We start from the raw sequence: 22,769 nt of genomic DNA, 5'->3' as shown, positions 1-22,769 counted from the left end.
GAGTTCCCAGTTTATATCGGTTTCATAGTTTCTAGAGTAGGAAGGGACCTGAGCAGATCATCTAGTCTGACCCCCTGCCATGGCAGGAAAGAGTGCTGGGGTCAAACGACCCCAGCAAGATGTGCATCTGACCTCTTCTTAAACACCCACCAGGTAGGAGCCTGCACCACTTCTCTTGGAAGTTGGTTCCAGACCCTAGCCGCCCTGACCGTGAAGTAGCGCCTCCTGATATCTAACCTAAACCTACCCTCTGCCAGCTTGTGACCGTTATTCCTGGTCACTCCTGGCGGTGCTCGGGGGAACAGGGACTCCCCCAATGCCTGCTGGTCCCCCCTGACTAGTTTATAACAGGCCACAAGATCCCCCCTCAGCCTTCTCTTGTGGAGGCTGAACAGGTTCAGGTCCCATAGCCTCTTCTCATAGGGTCTGCCCTGCTGCCCCCTGATCATGCGAGTGGCCTTCCTCTGGACCCTCTCCATGCTGTCGACATCCCTCTTGAAGTGTGGCGCCCAGACCTGGACGCAGTACTCCAGCTGCGGCCTGACCAGTGCCGCATAGAGGGGGAGGATCACCTCTTTGGACCTGCTTGAGATGCATCTGTGGATGCATGACAAGGTGCGGCTGGCCTGGTAATTCTTAGCAGTCCCTAAGTGCGTGGTCTTGCACTCTGCACTGTTGGATTTGATCCTATAGATCCAAAAAGTCTCAAACAAAAATTGTTATTACTTTAGTTCAGTGTTGGGAACTTTTACTGTCGTAGATTCTTTTCAGTGTTTGTGACCCATTTGCCAGTCATGATAATAGAAATGAATGTGTCCCTTGTGTAATGGGTTAGTATTCAACCAACTTTTTGTGCATTTTGGGGTAGCCAGTGTAGGAGCAAATGGACTGTTTGATTTCATAGATTTCATAGACATTAAGGCTGGAAGGGACCTCGGGAGATCATCGAGTCCAGCCCCCTGCCCAAAGGGCAGGAAGTCAGCTGGGGTCATAGGATCCCAGCAAGATAAGCATCCAATTTACTCCTGAAGGTGTTCAATGTAGGTGCTTGAACCACCTCCGCTGGCAGACTGTTCCAGACCTTGGGGGCTCGGACAGGAAAGAAATTCTTCCTTATGTCCAGCCTGAAACGGTCTTGCAGGAGTTTGTGACGGTTCGACCTCGTCATCCCTTGGGGCGCTCTGGTGAACAAACGTTCCCCCAGATCCTGGTGTTCACCCCTGATAAACTTATAGGTGGCCATCAGATCACCCCTGAGCCTGCGCTTTTCCAGGCTAAAGAGTCCCATGGCTCTCAGCCTGTCATCGTAAGATCTGTTTTCCTGACCTCTGATCATGCGCGTGGCTCTCCTCTGGACTCTCTCAAGCTTCTCCACATCCTTTTTGAATTATGGAGCCCAAAACTGGACGCAGTACTCCAGCTGTGGCCTCACCAAGGCCGAGTACAAGGGGAGAATGACGTCCCGGGATTTGCTCGAGAAGCATCTATGGATGCACGCCAGCATTTTGGTCGCTTTACTAGCCGCAGCATCGCACTGGAGGCTCATGTTCATCTTGTGGTCAATGATGACCCCCAAGACTCTTTCTTCTGTAGTGCTAACCAACGTAGCACTGCCGAGCCTATAAGGGTGCTGCAGGTTTTTCCTGCCAAGGTGGAGAACCTTGCATTTTTCGGTGTTAAACACCATCAGGTTCTCGTCTGCCCATTTGCTGAGCTTGTCCAGGTCAGCCTGGATCACCCGCCTATCTTCTGGCGTGGATGCTTTGCCCCAAAGTTTGGTGTCATCGGCGAACTTGGCCAGTCCACTCCTGACTCCAGTGTCCACATCGTTAATGAAGATGTTGAACAGGATGGGTCCCAGGACAGAGCCTTGAGGGACCCCACTGGTCACAGGGCACCACGATGAGTGACTGCCATCAATCACAACCCTCTGGGTCTGACCACGAAGCCAATTTCCCAGCCAGCGGATCGTGGTGGAGCCAAGGCCACAACTGGGCAGTTTGGCCAAGAGGTGATCATGGGATACCAGATCAAAAGCTTTTTTGAAGTCAAGATATATGACATCAATCTCTTCTCCCTCGTCCAGGTGATAGGTCACTTGGTCATAGAAGGAAATGAGATTGGTCAAACAAGACCTACCCGCAACAAACCCGTGCTGGCTATCCCTTAGGATGTTAGCCTGGGCCAGTCCATCGAGGATGGCCTCCTTAATAAACTTTTCTAAGATCTTCCCCAGGATAGAAGTCAGGCTAATGGGCCTGTAGTTAGCCGGATCCACTCTCCTCCCTTTCTTGAAGATCGGCACCACATTGGCCTTCTTCCAGTCTTCGGGCACTACACCAGAGCGCCAGGAGTTTTCAAAGACCCGTGCCAGGGGCTGGGCTATGACGCTTGCCAGCTCCTTGAGTACCCTGGGGTGCAGGTTGTCAGGGCCAGCTGACTTGAAGGTATCCGGCTTCTCAAGGTGTTCCTTCAGGAGGTCAGCATTGATGGAGGGTAGGGGATCCCCCTCACCCAGATTTCCCTGTCCCATAGTAGGCATGGGCATCCCGTGTGACTGATGAAAGACTGACGCAAAGTACCTATTTAATAGGTTGGCTTTTTCCTGGGCGTCAGTTGTCAGTTGCCCCATCTGGTTTAGCAGGGGTCCAACATTTCCCTTGCTTTTCCTCCGGCTCCCCACATATCTGAAAAAGGACTTTTTGTTGTCCTTGATGCCTGAAGCTAGTTGGAGTTCAGTTGCAGCCTTGGCTTTCCTGGTTTGCTCCCTGCAGGACCGGACCAGCGCGGAGTAATCCTCCTTGGAGGTGAATCCCATCCTCCATCCTTTGTAGGCTTTCCTTTTTAGCCACAGTAAGTCCGCTAGGTCTCTGGAGAGCCAGGGGGGCTGCTGTGCCTTCTTGCTGCCTTTCCTCCGTGTTGGAATAGATCTAGCTTGTGCATTGAGGATCGCTTCCTTGAGAAGCAACCACTCTTCTTGAACTCCCCTCTCCCTGGGGTCATGGTCCCTGAGGGCCTGACCGACAAGCCTCTTGACCTTATCAAAGTCGGCTTTTCTGAAGTCAAGGACTTCTGTGTTGCTGACTGACTTGCCAGCTTTACGGCGGATGGTGAAGGTGATCAGCTCGTGGTCGCTGTCACCCAACTTCCCATCAATCACTAAGTCGCCGATTAGGTTGTCCCCCGTAGCCAGTACCAGGTCAAGCAGCGCTTTGCCTCTCGTTGGCCCATAGACTTCTTGAGTCAGGTAGAGGTCATCCACGCTCAGGTAGAGAGAGGCTTCAGGAAATCCAGTCCACTCTATGCAGTAGATGGGGTGGGGAGTTTTGCTGTATTCTTCCACATCTATCTTACTGTCCATCTCCTAATGAATAGAAAAATGACCTTGATTTAAAAAAAAAAAAAAATAGTTGCAGCTAGGTGGTTGCTGGAACAATGTCTAATGGAGACACCAGTCCTTGGGTCTGTCCAGACACACTTCTCCTTTCCTTATCCTGTCTTGGAATTTGTTTGGATTGTCCTGTCTCTTTGACAATGAATTAAGGTCAGGTCAATGTATCCTACATGAAGAACCTATGTGATCTGGGTGTGTTGCACATAGCTTTCCTATGACTACAGGAACATAGGAACTGGTGTATACCAGTACTTATATAAGCCAGGTATCTGCTGTTCCTAATTATCATTGTTTTCTTTGCTTATTTTGCTTCAGACCAGCATTGAAATTAGTTATTTTAATCCCGATCAAATAGCTGTGTGTGGAGGAAAAGTGATCAAAGGAAAAATCTTCAATATTAAGCTTCTATTGGGTGGATTATTTAAAAAAAAAAAAAAAAAAAAAAAAGCTGCAAATACTGATCTGTGTGGGTGAAACTTTCTGTTTCATTTCTGAAAGCCAACAATCCGTAATGCTTTGATTAGTTTTTTCCTTAAGTATTGAGTATTACCATTACATAACTGGTGTTTCTCTACTTCATTGAGTTGTATTAAGAGGGTACTTAAACATTTATTATCTATTACAGCTTTACAGAATTTTATATACTAATTTTAAGTTTCCAAGTCTCTCTCTTTTCAGCTTGCATTGAGCAAATAGGGTTAGATCCCCGATGCATCATAAATAAGACAGAGTTTCTATAATTTTTTTTGTTCGATAATTTGTCACTTTATTATATAACTTACTGTTAGTAATTTTTGTGCATAAATGGGAAAATTAGGCTTTAATTGCAAGAGAAGCTTTAGGAATCTGCGGATGAGATTTTTTGGAAAGAATTTTATGGTGTGCCAAAGAAACACTATTGAAATTTCAAACTTGGAAGTTTAAACTTTGCTTTAAAGGAGGGTTCTCCAAATGGTGGCTTGCAAGTGCAAGCAGTTAATATGGGACTACTTCTGGGTCCTGTCCTTCTGTCACTGCTGGGGTCTCTAGGCTCCTGTCCCTCCTACAGCATTTGTTTCGTATTCCCACCATGAAGGTGGGATGGATGGGACAGCCAGTGTGATGCAGGGCAGTAGCTTAGGTAGGGGCCAGCCATGTGTGTGGTGCAGGAGTGGGAAGGGGTGGCACCTGCCCATGCGTGTGTTGCAGCGGTGGGTGGTGCAGGGAGTCCCCACACTTGGGGTACAGTAAGGATGGTGTGTGGCCTCTGGGCCCATAGCTCACATTAGCGCAGCCTGCATGGCAGGCTGCCCCTGGCTGTTTAGAAGTTGGACCGCCCCTTTTTATAAAAATCTCTATGGCCAGTATTCCCAATTTAAAATTCCTCAGGGTTGTTTAGTAGGATGTGTGTAAGAGGAGATTGTGGGCGCTTTTGAATTCAGCACTCCAAAAGACAAAAAGTTTAGCTATTGGCAGCAGTAGGGGTGTGTGTGTGCGCGCACGTGCACGTGCACACACGTTTTGGAAGCTTTATATCAATATTGCTACAACCTTGGCTATAAGGGTCTTACAGGTTTGTTTAAAGGTGATCCGTAAAGGAGCGCTGTTAGAATTAAGTTTCCATCTCCTGTTTTGTGGTGATCAAAGCCTTTTTGAAAGGTGATGTGCATGGGGTTTGGTTGTTTCTATTTCTTTTTGTGATCTTTTTGTTTTATACTAGAAGCCCTTTTGGATATTGTAAGAGCACTATGAAAGGTCACAGTTTACTTGAAGGATTGTGAATGCTTTTGAAGACCAAGATGTTCATTAGCAAAGATAAATGGTGTCCCCAAATCAATCTCAAATCTTAGCAATTGTATCTGTACTTATGTAATGTTTCTCCTTCTTTGTTCCCAGTGAGCACTTGTCTTGCTCCTTCACCTTTTTCTTGCATGGGGACAGCAATGTCTGCACCAGTGTGGAAATCAGTCAGCATCAACCTGTGTACCTGCTTAGCGAGGAGCACCTCACTCTGGCCCAGCAGTCAAACAGCCCTTTTCAAGGTAGGTGTTTTGGTTTTTTGTTCATGATGTCTTCTTCTGAGCTCATCTAAACATGGGCTTATGCCAAGGAGGTGGGTAAAGGAGCAGAAAAGCTAGGTATGCATCCCTCCTCAGCTCTTTCCTTTCTAGCACCAGCCCTTGGCTAGATAACTGTGAGTCTGAGCTCTTGGGCCTGAGTCTAGCCAATGTGCTGTATGTTTGAATGTTCCCCTGTCCTAGAGAGTGGGCCCCTGTACTGCCAACAGAAACCTGTTGTCCTGCGTGGCAGCACAATATAGGCCTGTGAAATGAACGCTCTTCCGAAAATGACGCTGAATGCGACTTACCCTGTTGTACACTTGCCCTTTGTGAAAGCAGTTTAACTGCACAGTTCCAGTTAAGCTGGTGCCCATGGTTGATTAACACCTAGCTTTCCCAATGTGGACAAGACTGTCCACCAGGAAGTCCGACCTATGTCATCTTTTTGTTCCGGCGATTGTACCCAAATGAATGAGACCACTACATCTGGTGTGTAAGGCAGCAGTTAACATTGTGTTGGGACAAAAGCTAAATCAGCCTTTTAGATGACATTTAATTCGTTTGAGTACCTTTCTTTGCTGGCCACGTAGGCAGACAGTTACATACTTGTGATGAAATTTGTCTGTCACAGATGTTTAAGTGGATTAATTTCTAACTACTGTTATGATGCACTGACTCTTTTATAACTCATCCTGTTCTTTCAGTACATATACATTTTAATGAGGTACAATAAATTCTTCCTCTTGAGATGTTGGTATTGGGTTCTTTATATTGTACTGCACTGTAGTGAGGCTAACCTGTCAATTTAAAATGGGTTATTTAGTGGTAGATGCTGGCTGAAATGGTGGTATCTTTATTCTTGTGGAGATGGTGCTGGCTGGTCTCTGGATGTCTTTAGTAACTATTTCTTTTTGTATTTCAAGTTATTCTAAGTCCTTTTGGATTAAATGGCACGCTCACAGGACAGTCATTCAAGCTGTCGGACTCATCCACGAAAAAGCTTATTGGTGAATGGAAACAGTTCTATCCTATCACATCTAACTGGAAGGAGGGCTCTGAGGAAAAACAAGAAGAGATGGATTGGGAAGATGACTCTCTGGCTGCTGTGGAAGTCCTCGTTGGTGTGTATTACGAACAAATGGTGCTTCTTTTCCTAACTGAAATGATCAGGCTGCTTAGGGATTTGTTTACTTCTTCAAAGTAAACCATGATCCTCTAATACATTTTAACGGTAACAGGTTTCTGCATCAGTAGCTTTTATTCTTTGCTGTAAATAATATGCCATAGGATCATAGAAAATTCAGGTTAGAAAGTACATCAGGAGGTCATCTTGTCCCAATCCCCTGATCAAAGCAGGACCATCCCCAACTAGATCATCCCGGCCAAGGCGTTGTCAAGCTGGGTCTTAAAAACCTCCAAGGATGGAAATTTCACAACCTCTCTGGGTAACCTGTTCCAGTGTTTGACTACCATCCTCTCAGTGAGAGAGTTTTTCCTAATATCTAACTTCAGCTTCCCTTGCTGCAGCTTGAAACCACTGTTCCTTGTTCTAGCATCTGCCACCACTAGAACAGTTTAGCTGCATCCTCTTTGTATCTGCCTCCATCTTCTCTTCTCTAGACTAAATAAGCCCAGTTCCCCCAGCCTCTCTTCACATGTCATGTGCCCCGCCCCCCTAACCATTTTTGTTGCCCTCCGCCAGACTCTTTCCAATTTGTCCACATCCTTTCTCTAGTGGGGGCCCAAAACTGGACGCAGGACTCCAGATGTGGCCTCACCAGTGCTGAATAGAGGGGCTTAATCATGTCCCTCGATCTGCTGATGGTGCTCCTAGTTCAGAGTGGCAGGGGGCCGCACACCTGTTGGGCTGCGCGGTTGAGCAATTTAAGAGATGCTCAAAGAGTGCCTATTGTCTCTGTAGTACTAACGGTTGGTTCTTTTGTACCTGGAGTGACACTTTTTGGGACGTAAAGAGGTCCTATTTGACCAGCCAGAACTCTTACAGTCAGAAACCTAATTGGACTCTACACTGGTGTCTCTGAATTTCTATACTGTATATGAACAGAAGCCGTAGTCTGACATCATCTGATAGCCAATACAAATTGAGGAAACACTGAAACTACACTTTGGTTTTTAGAAGAGCAAAATATTAATGACTGTCACCTTTTGCTTCCCCTCACTCTGCCCTTTTTAGCCAAGTAACTTATAATCAAAGTCTATCTTTATGGTTCCACCATGAAATGTATCTTGTCCTGAACTTTGCTTTATGAAGTTTTAGAGGAAGTTGAATTTTTGTAGAAAAAAATATTGTAATATACATGGCATACAGGCTAAACTAATGATAGTGTGTGTTAGAACCCATCTTTTGGCTCAGTCATTTTCCTGGAAGCTAGCCACAGAACGTAACTTCTCATTATTTCCCGCTCTTTAAAAAGAGTAAGGGAAAAAGCGGAGGAAAAAACCCCTAACTTTGCAATTAAACCAGTGCAGATAAAGTGATTTTCTTTTTGCAAAGCTGAACCCTCACAAAAGCCTTCAGGTTTCCTCCTGAAATTGTTTCCTTTGTGGTAGCACAGAAGGGCCTAATGGGGAGAGGGGTGCATTGGGGGGGATGAGGGTGGGAGCTGGTAGAGACTGGAGAGGAAGGGAGTAGAATTAAGAGGTTTCCATCAAAACAACACTGCATCATGAACAGCAGTGTGCAGCATGCTGCCAGTATGTATAAACTGCCATCTTCTTCATAATTTCTATTCCACTTTGCACAAGCAGCCAAAGAGTCTTGTAGGTGAAGGAGACTGCTTTATTGGAGAAACCATTGAATACATTTACACTGAATGACTGACAAGTAATGTGCATTTAGGATAAGTTGAAGGAACATTAATTTTGATCGAGGATTGCTAGTAAGGAGGGGGTGCAGCTTGCTAAAGTGGCTGGAGACACCTACGCACAGGTGTTGGTCTTCATTGGGACACATTTGAAGAGCTATCTGTAGTGTTGCAGTGCTTATAAATACATCAACATAATTACATACAAAAGATCAAACTTGCAACAATGTGACTATTCACAGAAAGGTTTCTTGCTTGTAAAATAGTGAAAGGGGCTACATTATTGTCTTCGGGGCTCCTGACTTCTTACAGCCTTTGCATGGAATTTATAAAAGCTACAATTGGAATTGTGATTGTATCTTTTTTATTAGCAAGCACACAATACAAAACTTCCTAGTGGTCTCATGGCTGTTCCTAAATGGAGTTGGATATACAATGACTGTGTTTTGTTATTCTCCTCCCCCCCCCTTTTTTTCCAGCGGGTGTGCGAATGGTCTACCCAGCATGCTTTGTCTTAGTTCCTCAAACAGATATCCCTGCTCCTAGTACTGTCGGGGCTTCTCATTGTTCAACTACTTGCTTGGGTGTCCACCAAGTGCCTGCCACCACCCGAGATCCTGCCATGTCTTCAGTAACTCTAACTCCACCTACGTCCCCAGAAGAAGTTCAGACAGGTGCAGTATTAATTCCTTTGTTAAACAGAAACCCTCAAGAGAATATTCTCCTTTGAAAGTAACTGTCAGACTGTTCAGAAAAATCTTCCGAGCTCTCTCTACCATTGACTCGTAATTGGCAAACCATTGTTGTGTAATTCTCCCTGCAATACTAGAAATGTTAGTATATTGTTATAATGAGTGATTCTTCCCCCCCCCCCCGTGAACTGTTTTGAATTTTTAGTCCCCCCCACTCCCCAATTTAGCATGAAAACAGTATATGGGGACTGTTCTCATATTTAAAACCTCAGTATTATTTTGGCCCACAAGCTGTTGCCCAGTACTCAGAATTTTAGTTAGAAAGCTCTGGTTTTGGGCGTGGCTTTCAGAAATGAAACCTGGCCACGTGGGTTTGGGATTGCATAACAAGTGGTATTTCCAGCCTTTTCACAACCCTTGTAGGCTGATTACAGGATAGTTTTTTGTCTTAGAGTAGCTCTGTCTGCTCAGCTACATGTAGTTATACTTGTTTGTTGGGGACAGTCTTTACGATGTCTTTGTGTTGTATGTTGGAGCTGGCAGACTGGAACTAGTGAGGAGTTATTTCTTTGAGATTTGTGAATGCCTCTGGCTAGGGTGGATACAAATCAGTGATTTTTTTTTTTTAATCTAATTTTATATTTAAATTGCATGTTTTTCTAAACCTGTTTTTAAAATTAACATAAGTCAAGTATGGGAGCTAAATACTGTGAGTGAAGGCTGGTATTTACACTCTTGTGTTGTGCAGAAAAGTGGTTCCCCCCCCCCCTCCCCCCCGGATTACTTCTGGTTTTCGTTTAACTGGCAGGTACAGAGAGAGGTTTTTTGGTTTCGTTTTTCCATTGGACTAGTTCAGTCAAATTTTGAGACCAGTTGGGATTAGAAAAGTCAGGAAAGCTGTTTGTCATTTGAAAGCCAGATGGAAGGGCAGGGGATCTACTAATTCTAAAAACCTGAACGTGGGGCAACACTTTCAAAGGTATTTAGGTGCCTAAGCAAGCAGTGGAATCCCAGAAGGCACCCTTCAGAAGTGCCTGTGCATCTACTCTCCAGGCATTTCCCATTGAAATCAACTTGCTGAACTTCCTTAGTGCTTTTGAAAACTCTACAAGGCATCTTTTCAAATGCCTTTTGAAAATCTAGCCCCTGGTGAGGAGATATAATCAGGCATTTCATTAATGCTTCCTTTGAGTAAATCAGGTAACTTTTTAAAATGGTAATGTTTGGATTAAACTCTTCTTGGGTGTGCAGCCCACTTAAAACTCTTCATATGCATTTTAAAGTGTTTTTCTCTGTTTTTGCACAAGTCCAAGTTCTGTCAAGGACAGCTTGACACACATGGCAAGTACGGAATTGTCTCGCATACTCAACACCTCATTTTCTTGGAGAACAAAAATGAGAAAAAGCTACGTAACAGTAAATAAATGTGCATAGATAGTGTACATCTGCCATTAACAAAATACCATTATGCAAAGGCTGTGATTAGTTGCAAACGTGCTCTAATGATTATATTAACAGGTTATATTAACCTGTGAAAATGAGCCTGTTTAGGAAAAGAACTTAGTACAATGCAAAATGAGGTTAAAATCAATTATTTAAATGAAGGCTTCCTGCTTGCTGATTTAAGTAATGGTTTAAATTAGTGACAGAAATGGCTTTGCATATGACTTCCTCAGGGTTGTGGTGAAGCAAGAAACCTGCTGCACAAAGGAGTGGGTTGACAAAGGGATACTGAGTTTTTTCACAACTAAAGCATTTTTTTTCGAACCTGAGGCTTGTTGGCAGTGAATACAAGTATCTACCCTCTGGCTTATGAGAAGCAGAATTTTTCTCCATAGATCAGTGGAATTTGATGTAAGAGACTCTAGGTCATCTCCATCCTATTGCTTATTTGGGTTATCCACTGGTATTATTCTAATTTTTAGTTTTACCTTGCTTGGGGAATGGGACCCCTTGCATTTTCCCCTGCATAGCCTAAAATGTCCATTTCTGATTTATGTATTTATAAACCTGTGGCATACCTGTCCCCCCATGCTGACTTTGCCTATGGGGCCTCCTTCCTGTGAAGTGGTGAAATTATTCACCTGCATTTAATGAGAGCACCTTATGAACCTGAGGACTATCAAAATACTGGAGGTGGTGCCTAGGGTCCTGCAAAAGACTTTACTCACATTTTATGAAGAAACGCATGCAAACATGATGGCAGTTCAGAAGCAACGCCAGCAAAACCTTTTCTTCTTTAAAATGCAGGCATAGCCTCTTTCCTTGAGCAAAGGTGGGAGTCTACCTGGAGATGGCCTCTGTCCTTAGAGGAGCTAAATCCTGCTTTTCCGTATTGATCGCAGGGTTGACTTAATACAATTGCAAAGTACAAAATAAAACCATAGTTAGTGGAGAGGTTCAAAAAGTGTTCCTGTTGGAGGGGCAAGATTCTGTTGAGAAAACGAATGCTCAAGCATCTCTTCTGAAGAAATTCAGGTGGAAAGGGGAACTTGTCTTAAATGATGTATGATCATTTCCTGTGTGACAAAACCACATGTCACTAGCTAGAGCTTCTCCCATGTATGCCTACATTTTCTCTGATTGCATTTATAATTAACAATAAAAATTAACAAGGTGCATCCTTCAAAAGAGGACTCCTGTTTCAGCCAGCGTGTAAAAACATTTTGAGTTGCCATGACTATTTGAGTGATGTTATCCAGTTGCCTAAAATACTTTTTCTTTCCTTCCCCCCCCCCCCCACTCTCTCCCCTTTTGGTTGTGTTAGCAGTTGATGCTCAGTCTGCCCAGAAGTGGGTGAAGTTTTCTTCCGTTTCTGATGGTTTTAGCTCTGACAGTACTAGCCACCATGGTGGCAAAATCCCAAGAAAACTAGCCAATCAGGTGGTGGATCGAGTTTGGCAAGAATGCAATATGAACAGAGCACAGAACAAGTAGGTACTAGCTTTCTGAAACTGAGCTGAATGCCATATATTAAATATAGCTGAAGAACTCTTATGCTGTAAGCAGTGGGTTTTGAGAAAAATTGTCAGAAAGATGTGTTTTGCTCTATTAATTTTGAAGTGTTTCAAAGGAAAAACTTACTTTGAATATCAGTGCGCACTGATTTTGTTCACACAGCTGCTGTTAAAATTTGGGATAGGGTTAAAGAAAAAGTAATGTGACCTGTAGTTAAAAAATAAATAAATAAATAACTTCCCAATATTGGATTATAGGAGGAAGTATTCTGCTACATCAAATGGCTTATGTGATGAAGAGACAGCTGACAAAGTAGCCTCCTGGGATTTTGTTGAAGCCACACAGAGGACAAATTGCAATTGTTCAAGGTACCCCAGCAGACTTGTAGTCCAATAAGTAGATAGAATTATGCAGGGTTTATTTTTTGTGGCAGATTTTGGCAATTTGAAGCAATAAAGGTCTGTACCATAGGGGGGATATGTATCCTGAACTTGTTATGCAATTGCCTATGATGAGGGTAATATATGAGCTTTTATTTGCATGGATCAGCACAGTGATCTCCTGACAATTCAGTGTACGCATGGGTATTCTGGCTTCAGGTTCCTCAGGCCGCCTACCTCAGGTTGAGCCCACCAGAGGGACAACTTGCACCGTCTCTAGTGTGTCTAGGATAGAGGCTCCCAACTCCCGGGCCACAGCCTGGTACTGTGTTGTGGAGGGTTGGCTGCCGGTCTGTGAGAGGGTTGGCTGCCAGACTGGAAGTCCAGAAGTGACCGGCTTGCTGCGGACCAGCAGCCAACCCTTTCTTGTACTAAGTATAAAAAAGGGCTGGCTGCTGGTCTGCAGTGTGCCGGTTACTTCCAGAGTGCAGCATGCTGGTCCGCGGTCCAAAAAGGTTGGGAACCACTGCTCTAGGATTCTTTGGTCAGTGCACACTGCTATTGGTAGCTACTGGGGAAAGAAGCCTTAGACGAACTGTTTGCTGTGGCCTGTCTCCTCCAGGGTTGTAAAGGAGATAATAACTTTTTCCCAAAAAGAAAATCAGCATTATCTGGTAGAGTAGATGAACTCGCAACACGGCTGTCTTATGAATTGGCCATTATGCAGCACTTGTTTCCACACAAAGTTGACTGCTGGAGCAAACCTGTGTGTGTGATTTTGCATGTTTTTGCTACAGCTTTTGCATTAAAATCCATGATAAAAGCCTTCTGAAAGAAATAAGAACATCGCTATTAACAGGTTTTTCTTTGAAGTGAATTTAAATCTCCTTAATTCTAGTAGTAGTCTAGATTTGTGGCTTTAGTTTTTGCACAACATGCTGTGAAATTAAAGCAGCAAAGAATCTGTTGGCAATACTAAAATCTATATTTAACCCTTCATGCTCAGTTTAATGATTCTGACCTTTGGAGTGCAGGATGAATGGCTGGGAAACTGTAGGTTAAAAAGAAATGTTTACCTTTGTCCATTCTTGAAACACTGTATTACTCTAAGGCCTGTGCAAATACTGAAGACTTGAGAGAGAGAGTGGAGTTAGGCACACAGTGTTTCACTAGAGGAGAATTTGTGTGTGGGGTCTCTCTTACTTAAGGACTGCTAATAAATTTGAGTCAAGGATAGATTAAAAATGGGATTACCGAGGTTTAAAGATCTCTATTATTCCCTTTCTCTCTCTCTTGGGATTTCAAGAGTACCTTTGTGCAGAAGAGGCCGTGCAAAGTTTGAAGGAGATAGAACTGTGCTTTAATACATTGAAAACCTTTACTTCTGATTTAAGGCTGGGAAGTATGAGCCACACACTTTTGGTTTTCTCTGCCAGAATGAGGTATTCCAGTCCTGTAAACAAAAGTGTGTACACAACTCATTATCAAGCTTATTTTTTTTCTTTAATCAGTTTCTGTACTTGTGGCCCTTATTCTGGCAGAGAATCCAGAAAGTCTGCACTTTGGGGAGTTTCACTCTGAAACAGCCATTTTTTTGCACTCTGTATGTTGGGGAGCAGGAAGGAATGTACTTCAGCATTAAAGTGTATTTATATTCTGAAAAATAACTAAGTGGCACTGGGGGATTTAATATATTTCTCTCTCTTTCTTACGAGATTTACAGGTAAATGGTTGGTTTGTAGGACTGGCAGCCTGGCTTTTAGGTCTCAAGGTTGGGTTCATTAGGACTCTCACATCACCTTTAGTCAATGAACGTTTTGCCCAGAGAATTTGTGCAGCTGCTTGAACCAGAAAAAACAGTAGTTGTACTGATTTGACAGTGTTAGCAGAAGTAAAAAAGCAATACCTTGTTTGGAAAAAATAAGCCACTGAAGGAGGAACAGATCCTTCAACAGTCTTTCACCCTAACTTCACTTTAAGGACTTGAGTGAGCATGCTGTTCAGCTTTGAGAGACTGTTGTAGCAACAGGCACCAAAAAGTGGTCCGAAAAACTGGACACCTTCCTGTCAAGTATGTACAAAACCGGCTATAGATCCCCTATCGCTATATCCAGTTTCTCATAACTGTATTTATCAGAAGTGGGTTGGCTTGTACCCAGTAGTGCACCAGCAGATACAGTTGTGAGATTCACTAAAGTATTTTGCACTTGTTTTTCCAGGCACAAAAATCTCAAACCAAGAAATTCAGGGCAGCAGGGGCAGGCGCCGCCCGCAAGCCAGCAGCAGCAAGCGGCTCCAAAGCACAAGACAAATGAGAAGCAAGACAAGGGGGATAAGCCGCAAAAACGCCCTTTGACTCCTTTCCACCATCGTGTCTCTATTAGTGACGATGTTGCCATGGAGGCAGAATCAGCAAGTCAGAGGCTTGTGATCACAGCACCAGACAGTCAAGTGAGATTTTCAAATATCAGAACTAACGATGTAGCAAAGACTCCTCAGATGCATGGCACTGAAATGGCAAATTCACCTCAACCACCACCACTTAGTCCTCACCCTTGTGATGTAGTCGATGAAGGGGTAACTAAAACTCCTTCTACTCCTCAGAGCCAGCATTTCTATCAGATGCCAACACCAGATTCCTTGGTTCCTTCAAAAGCAATGGAAGACAGGATAGATGGCTTGTCCCAGTCTTTCCCAGCTCAGTTCCCAGAAGTCATAGAACCCACAATATACATTGGTACTGCAGTGAATCTGGAAGAAGATGAAGCTGATAACACTTGGAAGTATTATAAAGTTCCAAAGAAAAAGGACGTGGAATTCTTACCGCCCCCGCTCCCCTGCGACAAATTCAGAGACGATCCAGTGGTACCTGCTGGACAGGAAAACCTCACATCCGTTACAGAGTAGGTGTTGCTTAAAATACCTAGTCATGCAAAAATTGCCAGACTTTTCCAATTAGACCGTTTACCCAAACATGATCAAACGTCCCTTTATAACAGGGTATGATACTTGAACCAAGGTCTTTGTACAGAAAGTCACCTCTAAGAAGGTATTTGAGTTTCAGATTATTAAGCTTTTTATATTTTCATTTATGTGATAGTTTGTTGAGGTTTGAAAGCCATTAATGTTCTTGGGCTTAAAGCCATTACAAATCTTAACCCCTGCCTGCCTTCATGAGATTCTTAGTATACTGCAAATTTGGTGGCAAACATAATGTTGGCTTTCATCACTTAATGATAAGCATTCATTTATTATCTCGGGAGGAAGTTTTTACCATGCGGAAACAATTTTTCTTGGTTGGTGTGTCCACAGCGTCCTTAAATGCATGCCAAACTTTATGCCTGTGAGTTGCCTTCACTAGTAGTTGTCTTGCTTGCTTGAGGTTATATCTGGTAAAGGACTTTGCTAAACATGTTTTAATGAGGAGCAATTGAGCATAGGCAAAGTTCTGCAGGTTTTTTGGTGTGTGTGGTTTTTTTTTTTTTTTTGTTTTTTTACATGGATGCCCAAAACCTGCAGAAACCTTTTGGATCAAGTGTAACTTAGGTTATACTAATTAGTAAGAAAAAGCTTTCCACTCTATCCATTCTGCATCTTTTGTGTTGAGAAGAACCTAGTGTGGGAAAAGAAGAAGACAGCATCGCTGGGCAGCTAACACCTAGCTTAGGGGATCTGTGTATAAGCTTGATTTTTACCATCAGTCATATTTTTAGGTTTGCTTGCATTGTTGGTCTTTGAGTGAGGAGTTTTAAGCTTGTTCTGTTGTGTTGACAGCTGAATCTTTGGGTATAATGGGTTCTGGGGAGCTTTTGCTTTATCGCTTCTGTAAATTGGCTCTTATCTTTACTAACATGATAGAAGACTTGGGGGACAAAATGTTCGTCTTGAATGGTAACTTATCTACAATATGGGCTTTTAGAAATTGGAGAGGTATAAAGGTCAAGAAGCCAGCACTGAACTCCTTATTAGTGTGCCTGTCCGGAGAACTTCCAACTATTTGAGTTGGTCCGATAAACCAACTGCTTGTGTTGTTTCCAACTATTTGAGTTGATCTAATAAAAGATATTGGATTTACCCAAAGAGCCTTGTCTGCCTATGTCCTTAGATCAATACAGCTACAACCTACACCCCCATCAGGAGAACTTAACTTTCAGCTCGCGGGTCAGATCTCTTCTGAAAATCATACTTGCTTCCTCAGAGGTTTTTTGACATCTTTTCAGAGATTAAAAAAAAATGAGCCAGAGATGACTAGCTCACCTTGATTTGTGTGTCTGCAGAAGGATTTTTAAAGGGCTTGAGGTTACCAATCAGAAAACTGATGATTGAGTTGACTCATTTTAGTGCATTAGATAGACCTCAACTGTCATGAAAATGCTTCACTACCAAATAATGGTCCCTCCGGATGGACAAGTGTCATGGGATAAGTAAGAGTCAGACTAGGTTCCTTTCAAAACTTGGCGTTCCAACCCTCAACGCATTATCTTTAGGACGCTGAAAATGGCTTTGAGGTATCATTTGCACTGTTTTTGCCTGGTAGTATTTAGTAACATAAGAAAGTCAGAGCTGTGTGGCTGTTTTTTTTATAGAAATGCTTTTATTTAGTTCCACATGGATAAGAGGGTTTGAATTCTTTTTAATTGTATAAATAGAAGTTGGTTCAGAATTTCTGCTGTGATAAGACTTTGTAATTTTGCCCAAGATTACAACACACATCCCCCTGCAGCTTCCCTCTTTAACCAGAAGAGAGAAACCCATCCTCATCAGTTTTCTGATCTCTCCAAAGCTTGGATAGGTTATGGAGTGAATAAAATGCAATAGAATAAAAGAACAATCTTGGTCTTTAGTTTTAAAGCTTATTTGATTCAGGGGTTACTTGGGAGTCTGTTTCACAGCTGTGCAAATATGTGGTTTTACCTCTCCTTTAGGTTTAAAAACGAACCACCCTTTCCCCCCTTGTCTTCTGTATATCCTTCTCAGCAGATGAGATCTGCACAAGACAGTTCTCATCCACTCTTTATACAGTACTTTCAAAATATAACTTTCCTCTGAATGGGAAGCAGCTTCTGATGCGAGGAAGTCCTACAATGATGGACGGTTTCCATCCCCTTCCCCAACCCCACTGTGATTTAGTTAATTTAGTGGGGGGTTTATAATCCAGACCTGTCTAGCTGCAGAGAGAGTGTTCTGCATGTCACCCCTGTAATAAAACAAAAAACCACAACAAAACGAAACAAAACAGGTGTCTGGTAATTTTTTCAAGGCGTAGATCTTTATATTAAGAAGGTATGCATTTATCAGCGTCCTCCAGCCTCCCAGACAATGGAAAGAGATGCTCTAATTCAAGGTTCGCTCTTTTTTTTTTTCAGAGTAAGAAAATGCGTCTTTCCTTTTATACCCCCATTTAGTTTACCTATTCACTAAATGGGTATTTCAGCGTAACGCCCTACTAAGCTACTTACCTTGAAGCTTAATAAGAAAGTTGTTCCTGTTGTTGCAGTTTCTCTTGTTAGAAAGAAGCACTTAAAGCAGCAAGTTAGTTTATATAGGATGTTGGATTAGTTTATATAGGATTTTGGGTAAGGAGAAGTTCTCCAGTTGCATCAAAGATTTCTCCAAATGCAAGTGCCAGCTGTCTCTGATATAGTTCATTGCCTGTCTTGGGGTGGTTTATGGAAGCGCCTCCAAAAAGACATGACCTAGGATATCCTTGGGACCCGAAAGGCAAGGCTGAAGTTGTCACTTTTTTGGATACCACCCATGAGTCTTCCAAATACTGGCAGGATCTTGGAGCTGGGGGTCAGGATATTTCCTTTGAGTTTTTTGTTTCAAAATGCTGTCAGTGGGAAGCAGAAAGGTTTGGTTTTGCTCTGGTTCTGTTCTATGGCTTCTCTTGTGCTGAGGGGATGTGGAAGGCAGAGAGAAGATTTTTTTTTTTTTTTTTTTTTTTCCCCCCCCTTTAGGTCTCTCTGTTATATCCAAACTTATCTGACTTCATACTCCAGTTAGTTAGTCCAGACCAGAGGCTGGCAGCAGTTTAGGAGTTGTGGGCTGAAATAACCCAGTTCTGCCTACGGTGGGCCAGAACATCTGACCTGGTTGCTGCTGCTGTTTCTCCCTGCCACCTGGCTGTTACGTAGCTGAATTCGCTCACTGCTGAATCCCCACAGATGTTCAGGCTTGACTGCCTGAATAAAACTGGTCAACAGGCTGGATCTTGCCTTTGGGTTGTAGTTTGCCAATCCCTGGTCTGGGCTGTCTGAATACACAGGAGTAGTTTTAGAACATCACAGCCTCTGACGCAGCAGGACCAACTAATGCATAGACTGGAAAATGACAAGAAGAGAGGCATGTGGGGGGAGTGTTAAACCTCTTAATTCTGTATATTGGAAATGTCTGTATACTATTTGAGTAATTTGCAGTAGGGGATGTCTTGTTGCACTGGGACATTGTAGGGGCTTATGTGAATCCTCTTGATGAACACAGATTTTGTCTTCTCACTGCTTTGTTATATCTTGATTTGGATTTGAAAATGTAAAGCACAAAAGGAGTCCAAGTTTGGAGCAGATGTCACAGCTACAGTAGCACTGTTATTGGATAATCTAATTTCTTGCTTTGCCTCTTTAATAATTGGCTCCCAGATTAGGTTCGTCATGTGTTTTGGAACATGGGGTGTATGTGTGTCTGGCATTACATAATCCATATTGTATCTCTGTATGCTTATTATATAATAGTCTGTCATACCATAGCTTCTAATAGTTTTCTACTTTGCATACGTTTTTAATTTTCAGTCTTGAATAGGAGAGCTTTTAAGCATACAAAAACTTCTAAAGCTAGATTTATTTAGCCTGTTTTCACGAACGTCAGTGTTGGTGGATCTGGCTTGCATATTGTGCCACCAACGTCATTGCAAACAAATGCAGTAAAACAGTGAACACTTGGATGTTTTTACTCAAATCCGTGTGTAACTAATTTGGGTATTTATCTCCATGTTCTGTAAAGTCTGATTTATACTAGTCACTTAGTGGCATCTGTTCTTCAGGAGCTCTTATTGCTTTGGGTTTTGCCGATATCCTGAAGTCTGCATAAAATAAGTGAAAACAAGTCTGACTACTCTCTACATGTTATTGCCCATGTTGCATGTTAGACCCACCACTGAACTGGAGAAAGTTGAAGTGCCATTTCTTTGTACTGGACTGAACAAATTGCTGAGGAGCTAGTGGACGTACTTAGCGGAAAAGAGCAGCCATTGGTATACTCATTCCTGTGTGTGTTTGGGGCCCTGTGTGCAATTAGTTTGATAATTTCAAATTGGTCAGTGTTGGCCTGCATTCCAGCACCTGCTCTTGTAGGCAGCTTGGTAATTTTGGGCTTATTCAAGGAATGGCTCAGTGTTTCTTCCCAGCTCATGTTTGCCATTTTTGATTTTAACCTGGATTGAGGTGGTTGAAGGAAAACACCACAAATGGCTGCAGAGCTATACCTGATTTGTGCATAGAGACCAACCATCCCTTAATCATCCTCCCAAAAAAGTCTTGGAAAAATAGATTTGTTCTTAGCTAATATAGTGCATAGACATTGTGTAGAAGCTTGCAGCAAAAATAATTAATACTTAAACGAAGGCAGATGGGGATTGAAGCAACTTTATAATTGTACTTTTTCTTTTGTCCAGATTAATGGTGCAATGTAGGAAGCCTTTAAAGGTTTCAGATGAACTGGTGCAGCAGTATCAGAGTAAAAATCAGTACCTAACAACAGTAGCATCTGAAACTGACCAAGAACCTGAAATTGATCCATACGCATTTGTTGATGGTGATGTGGAATTCCTTTTTCCCGATAATAAAAAAGAGAGGCAGAACAATGAACGGGAAACTGGGAAAAAACACAAGGTGAGTAAAGGAGTAATGAGGTAAATCAGTAACTGTATAAACACAAATTGTTTTAATCAAATGTTATTGAACCATGTTGTATGTAACTGGTAGCTAACACATAGCAAAATGCCTAATTATCAGAAATATTTGTATGAAAGCAGGAATGATGTGTGTGATCAAAAGCTAAGGACACAAAATTGAACTGAACTGGAAGCCTTCATTTAAAGTAATGACTGCTTTAGTAGGACTGCTTCCATATTTGCATGCTTTATGCTTCCACTTAACTGGATTTGTACCTACTCTGTGCCTGTTTAGTATTTGTTTATGAAGAAATCATGTCTAATATTGGTACTCTGCCATACTTTCAATACTTATTTAGGTGGATGCATTTTTTTAAAGGCACAACTCCATCCGTACATAATCTATACTACTTTTTCCAGGCTGAAGATGGGACACCTAATGTTACAGTTATATCCCATGAAGGAGAGGATGCTATGTCACTCTTTAGTCCTTCTGTCAAGCCAGGTAAAGATGCTTTTTTGTGCATTTCGAAATGCAGTATATTAACTTCTGAAATAGTTAAGATTCCCTAGTGGTTTTTATAACACTTCACACATGGTTTTTCTATCTTTTTTGAAGAATTAGAAAGCTACTTGAAATGGCTGTTTGCTTTCTTGGGCTTTGCAAAGAAATATGTTGGATATAAAATCCAAAATATCTTTAGTGGAAAATAAAAGAGCCATTTTTCACTTCGCATCTACTAGCTCAGTTTCTTGCTTTCTCCAGTTCTAGGTGTAGTATTTAAATGCTACTTTAATACCTGACTTTGACTAATGTATATATACTGTTATGGTGAGAGTAAAATGTATGCATTCTTTATAGAACAACGTATTGCTGCTCATGCTCGTACTGCATCAACTAGCCTAATTCATGAAACAGACTTGGTGGTCTCTTACACCGACCTTGACAATCTCTTCAACTCTGATGAAGATGAATTAACAGTAAGTAGTTTGCATGAGTAATGGCTCTGGCTGAGAGTAAAGGTGGTTTGAAATCTGAATGTTTTGTGGAAAAGAAAAGAAAATTCTATTAAAGTAATGATGTGGTTATGACAGTCAGAGCTGACTGGGAATAATCCATAAGTTGTGTTAGAAAATTGCAAACTTGCACCCTTATTGTGCAGACAGCATACTTGCCTTAGACTGACTGCTCTGTTGGATAGGCCATCCCATTGCAGTGCCCATTTTGAAAGAGTTTCTTACTGCAGGCACTAGCTGGGCCAAATTTCTTACAAACTGAAGATTGTGAAGGTTATACCTTTTTGTAATCAGTTGTTACTTCATGATTCCCCTGTCTTCTGATGTAAATCTCCAAAATTAATCAGTCCATGGCCATTAGATAACTAAGGGCTTAATTTATAATCCTTACTTTGATGGAAACTTCATCTTTTTTCAGAGGCAAAGTTTATCTGAGTAAATCCTGCAAGCACTTGAAAAAAGGTCATCACAAAAAATTAAATACACCTCTTCAAGATGATTAGAAATTTCTGTAGACTTTTTATTCATCTTAGACGTGGTCAAGTATGTTTCCATTCTTTCCGGTTGGTTTCCATTTCCACACTCCTCACTCCTTCCAAGAGATTTCCATAGTCAGTAGATTAAACGCTATTTTTTTTTGTGCCTTTTTAATGATTCTGCAAACGCTTTATCTTAGTGGGAGAGAAGTGGAGGATTGGCTTTTGGTAACTGGCCTTGTGTTTTGATATTGGTTATCCAGAGAATGGTTTCCCATCAAATAACAGTTAAAAGGGGATAACATAGCCGTAGTCACTTGTGTGACCCTTTCTAACTTTACAAAGGATACAGTCAAGTTGTTCAAGTGCACGCAACTCTTCTTGGCCTGAGTGGTTTATGCTGCACAGAGAAGCCTTCTAAGATTGAACTTGAGTCCTTGTATAACTGTATCAGTAGTACCTCTCTCACTGTAGCATTGAAGTTGAAGTATTATAGTCCCCCTGCTGTGGATGGAGTTGTGTCGGTATCAAAGTACCTTACTGGTATAATTTTAGTCCCGTGTGGAGAGAATAAACCAGACTAGAATAAAACAAAATTATCTGTAAAAAGCATCTGAATGAAGTGCAGAATTCATCTTACTTGGATTGTATGGTTTTTGACATTTTTACAAGTACAAAAATGTTGATTGCCTGGAGACATGGGTAAGTTTGAGAGAGAGATTTTTGAAAATAAAGGTTCATCATGGAAAAAGCAGTTGGCTCTTCTGCAGTGTTGGCACCTGGTAAAACGTGGCACTTCTTGAACAAGTTCTAAAGCATGGTCCCGTTATTTGCGTGCTTAAGTCATGCACATAGGAAAACTTTAACGTGCACTTTACATTCATTGGCACTTTCCATTTTTGGCATCTCTAGTGGAAAAGAAATTTATTTTTTTTAGCAGTTTTCTTTTTACTGTTAGGTCAGTGCTGTTCGTGTAAAAAATGAAATCCTGAAAGTTTAACTTAAATTCAGGTGGTAGGCATTCATCTCGTGGGGAGCTTTTGTTTATAAATTTGATTTTCAGATTGAGATGTTTGGTTGTGCTGTTGCCATTTAATTTG

At 42.1% G+C, this 22,769-nt stretch overlaps 1 protein-coding gene across 3 annotated transcripts in view; it reads left to right on the top strand.

Annotated features, from left to right (window-relative positions):
- Positions 1–22,769, top strand: part of MED13 (mediator complex subunit 13) — a 75,356-nt gene that overhangs the window by 32,396 nt on the left and 20,191 nt on the right. For 2 of the 3 annotated variants that reach the window (XM_090025034.1, XM_090025032.1), the window contains exons 4-12: positions 5,270–5,415; positions 6,357–6,554; positions 8,738–8,932; positions 11,718–11,883; positions 12,166–12,276; positions 14,508–15,191; positions 19,958–20,174; positions 20,597–20,681; positions 21,039–21,157. In XM_090025034.1, coding sequence (XP_089881160.1) covers positions 5,270–5,415; positions 6,357–6,554; positions 8,738–8,932; positions 11,718–11,883; positions 12,166–12,276; positions 14,508–15,191; positions 19,958–20,174; positions 20,597–20,681; positions 21,039–21,157 — 1,921 coding nt within the window. The remainder of the gene's footprint in view (positions 1–5,269; positions 5,416–6,356; positions 6,555–8,737; positions 8,933–11,717; positions 11,884–12,165; positions 12,277–14,507; positions 15,192–19,957; positions 20,175–20,596; positions 20,682–21,038; positions 21,158–22,769) is intronic. The other variant, XM_090025033.1, reaches the window with a different exon arrangement.

The sequence above is a fragment of the Crocodylus siamensis genome, chromosome 13 (genome assembly GCF_052110815.1).
Source record: "Crocodylus siamensis isolate JL-2025a chromosome 13, ASM5211081v1, whole genome shotgun sequence".
NCBI classification, from domain to species: domain Eukaryota; kingdom Metazoa; phylum Chordata; order Crocodylia; family Crocodylidae; genus Crocodylus; species Crocodylus siamensis.
The sequence above is the reverse complement of the archived record's forward strand: the minus strand, read 5'-3'. Positions and strand labels throughout refer to the sequence as shown.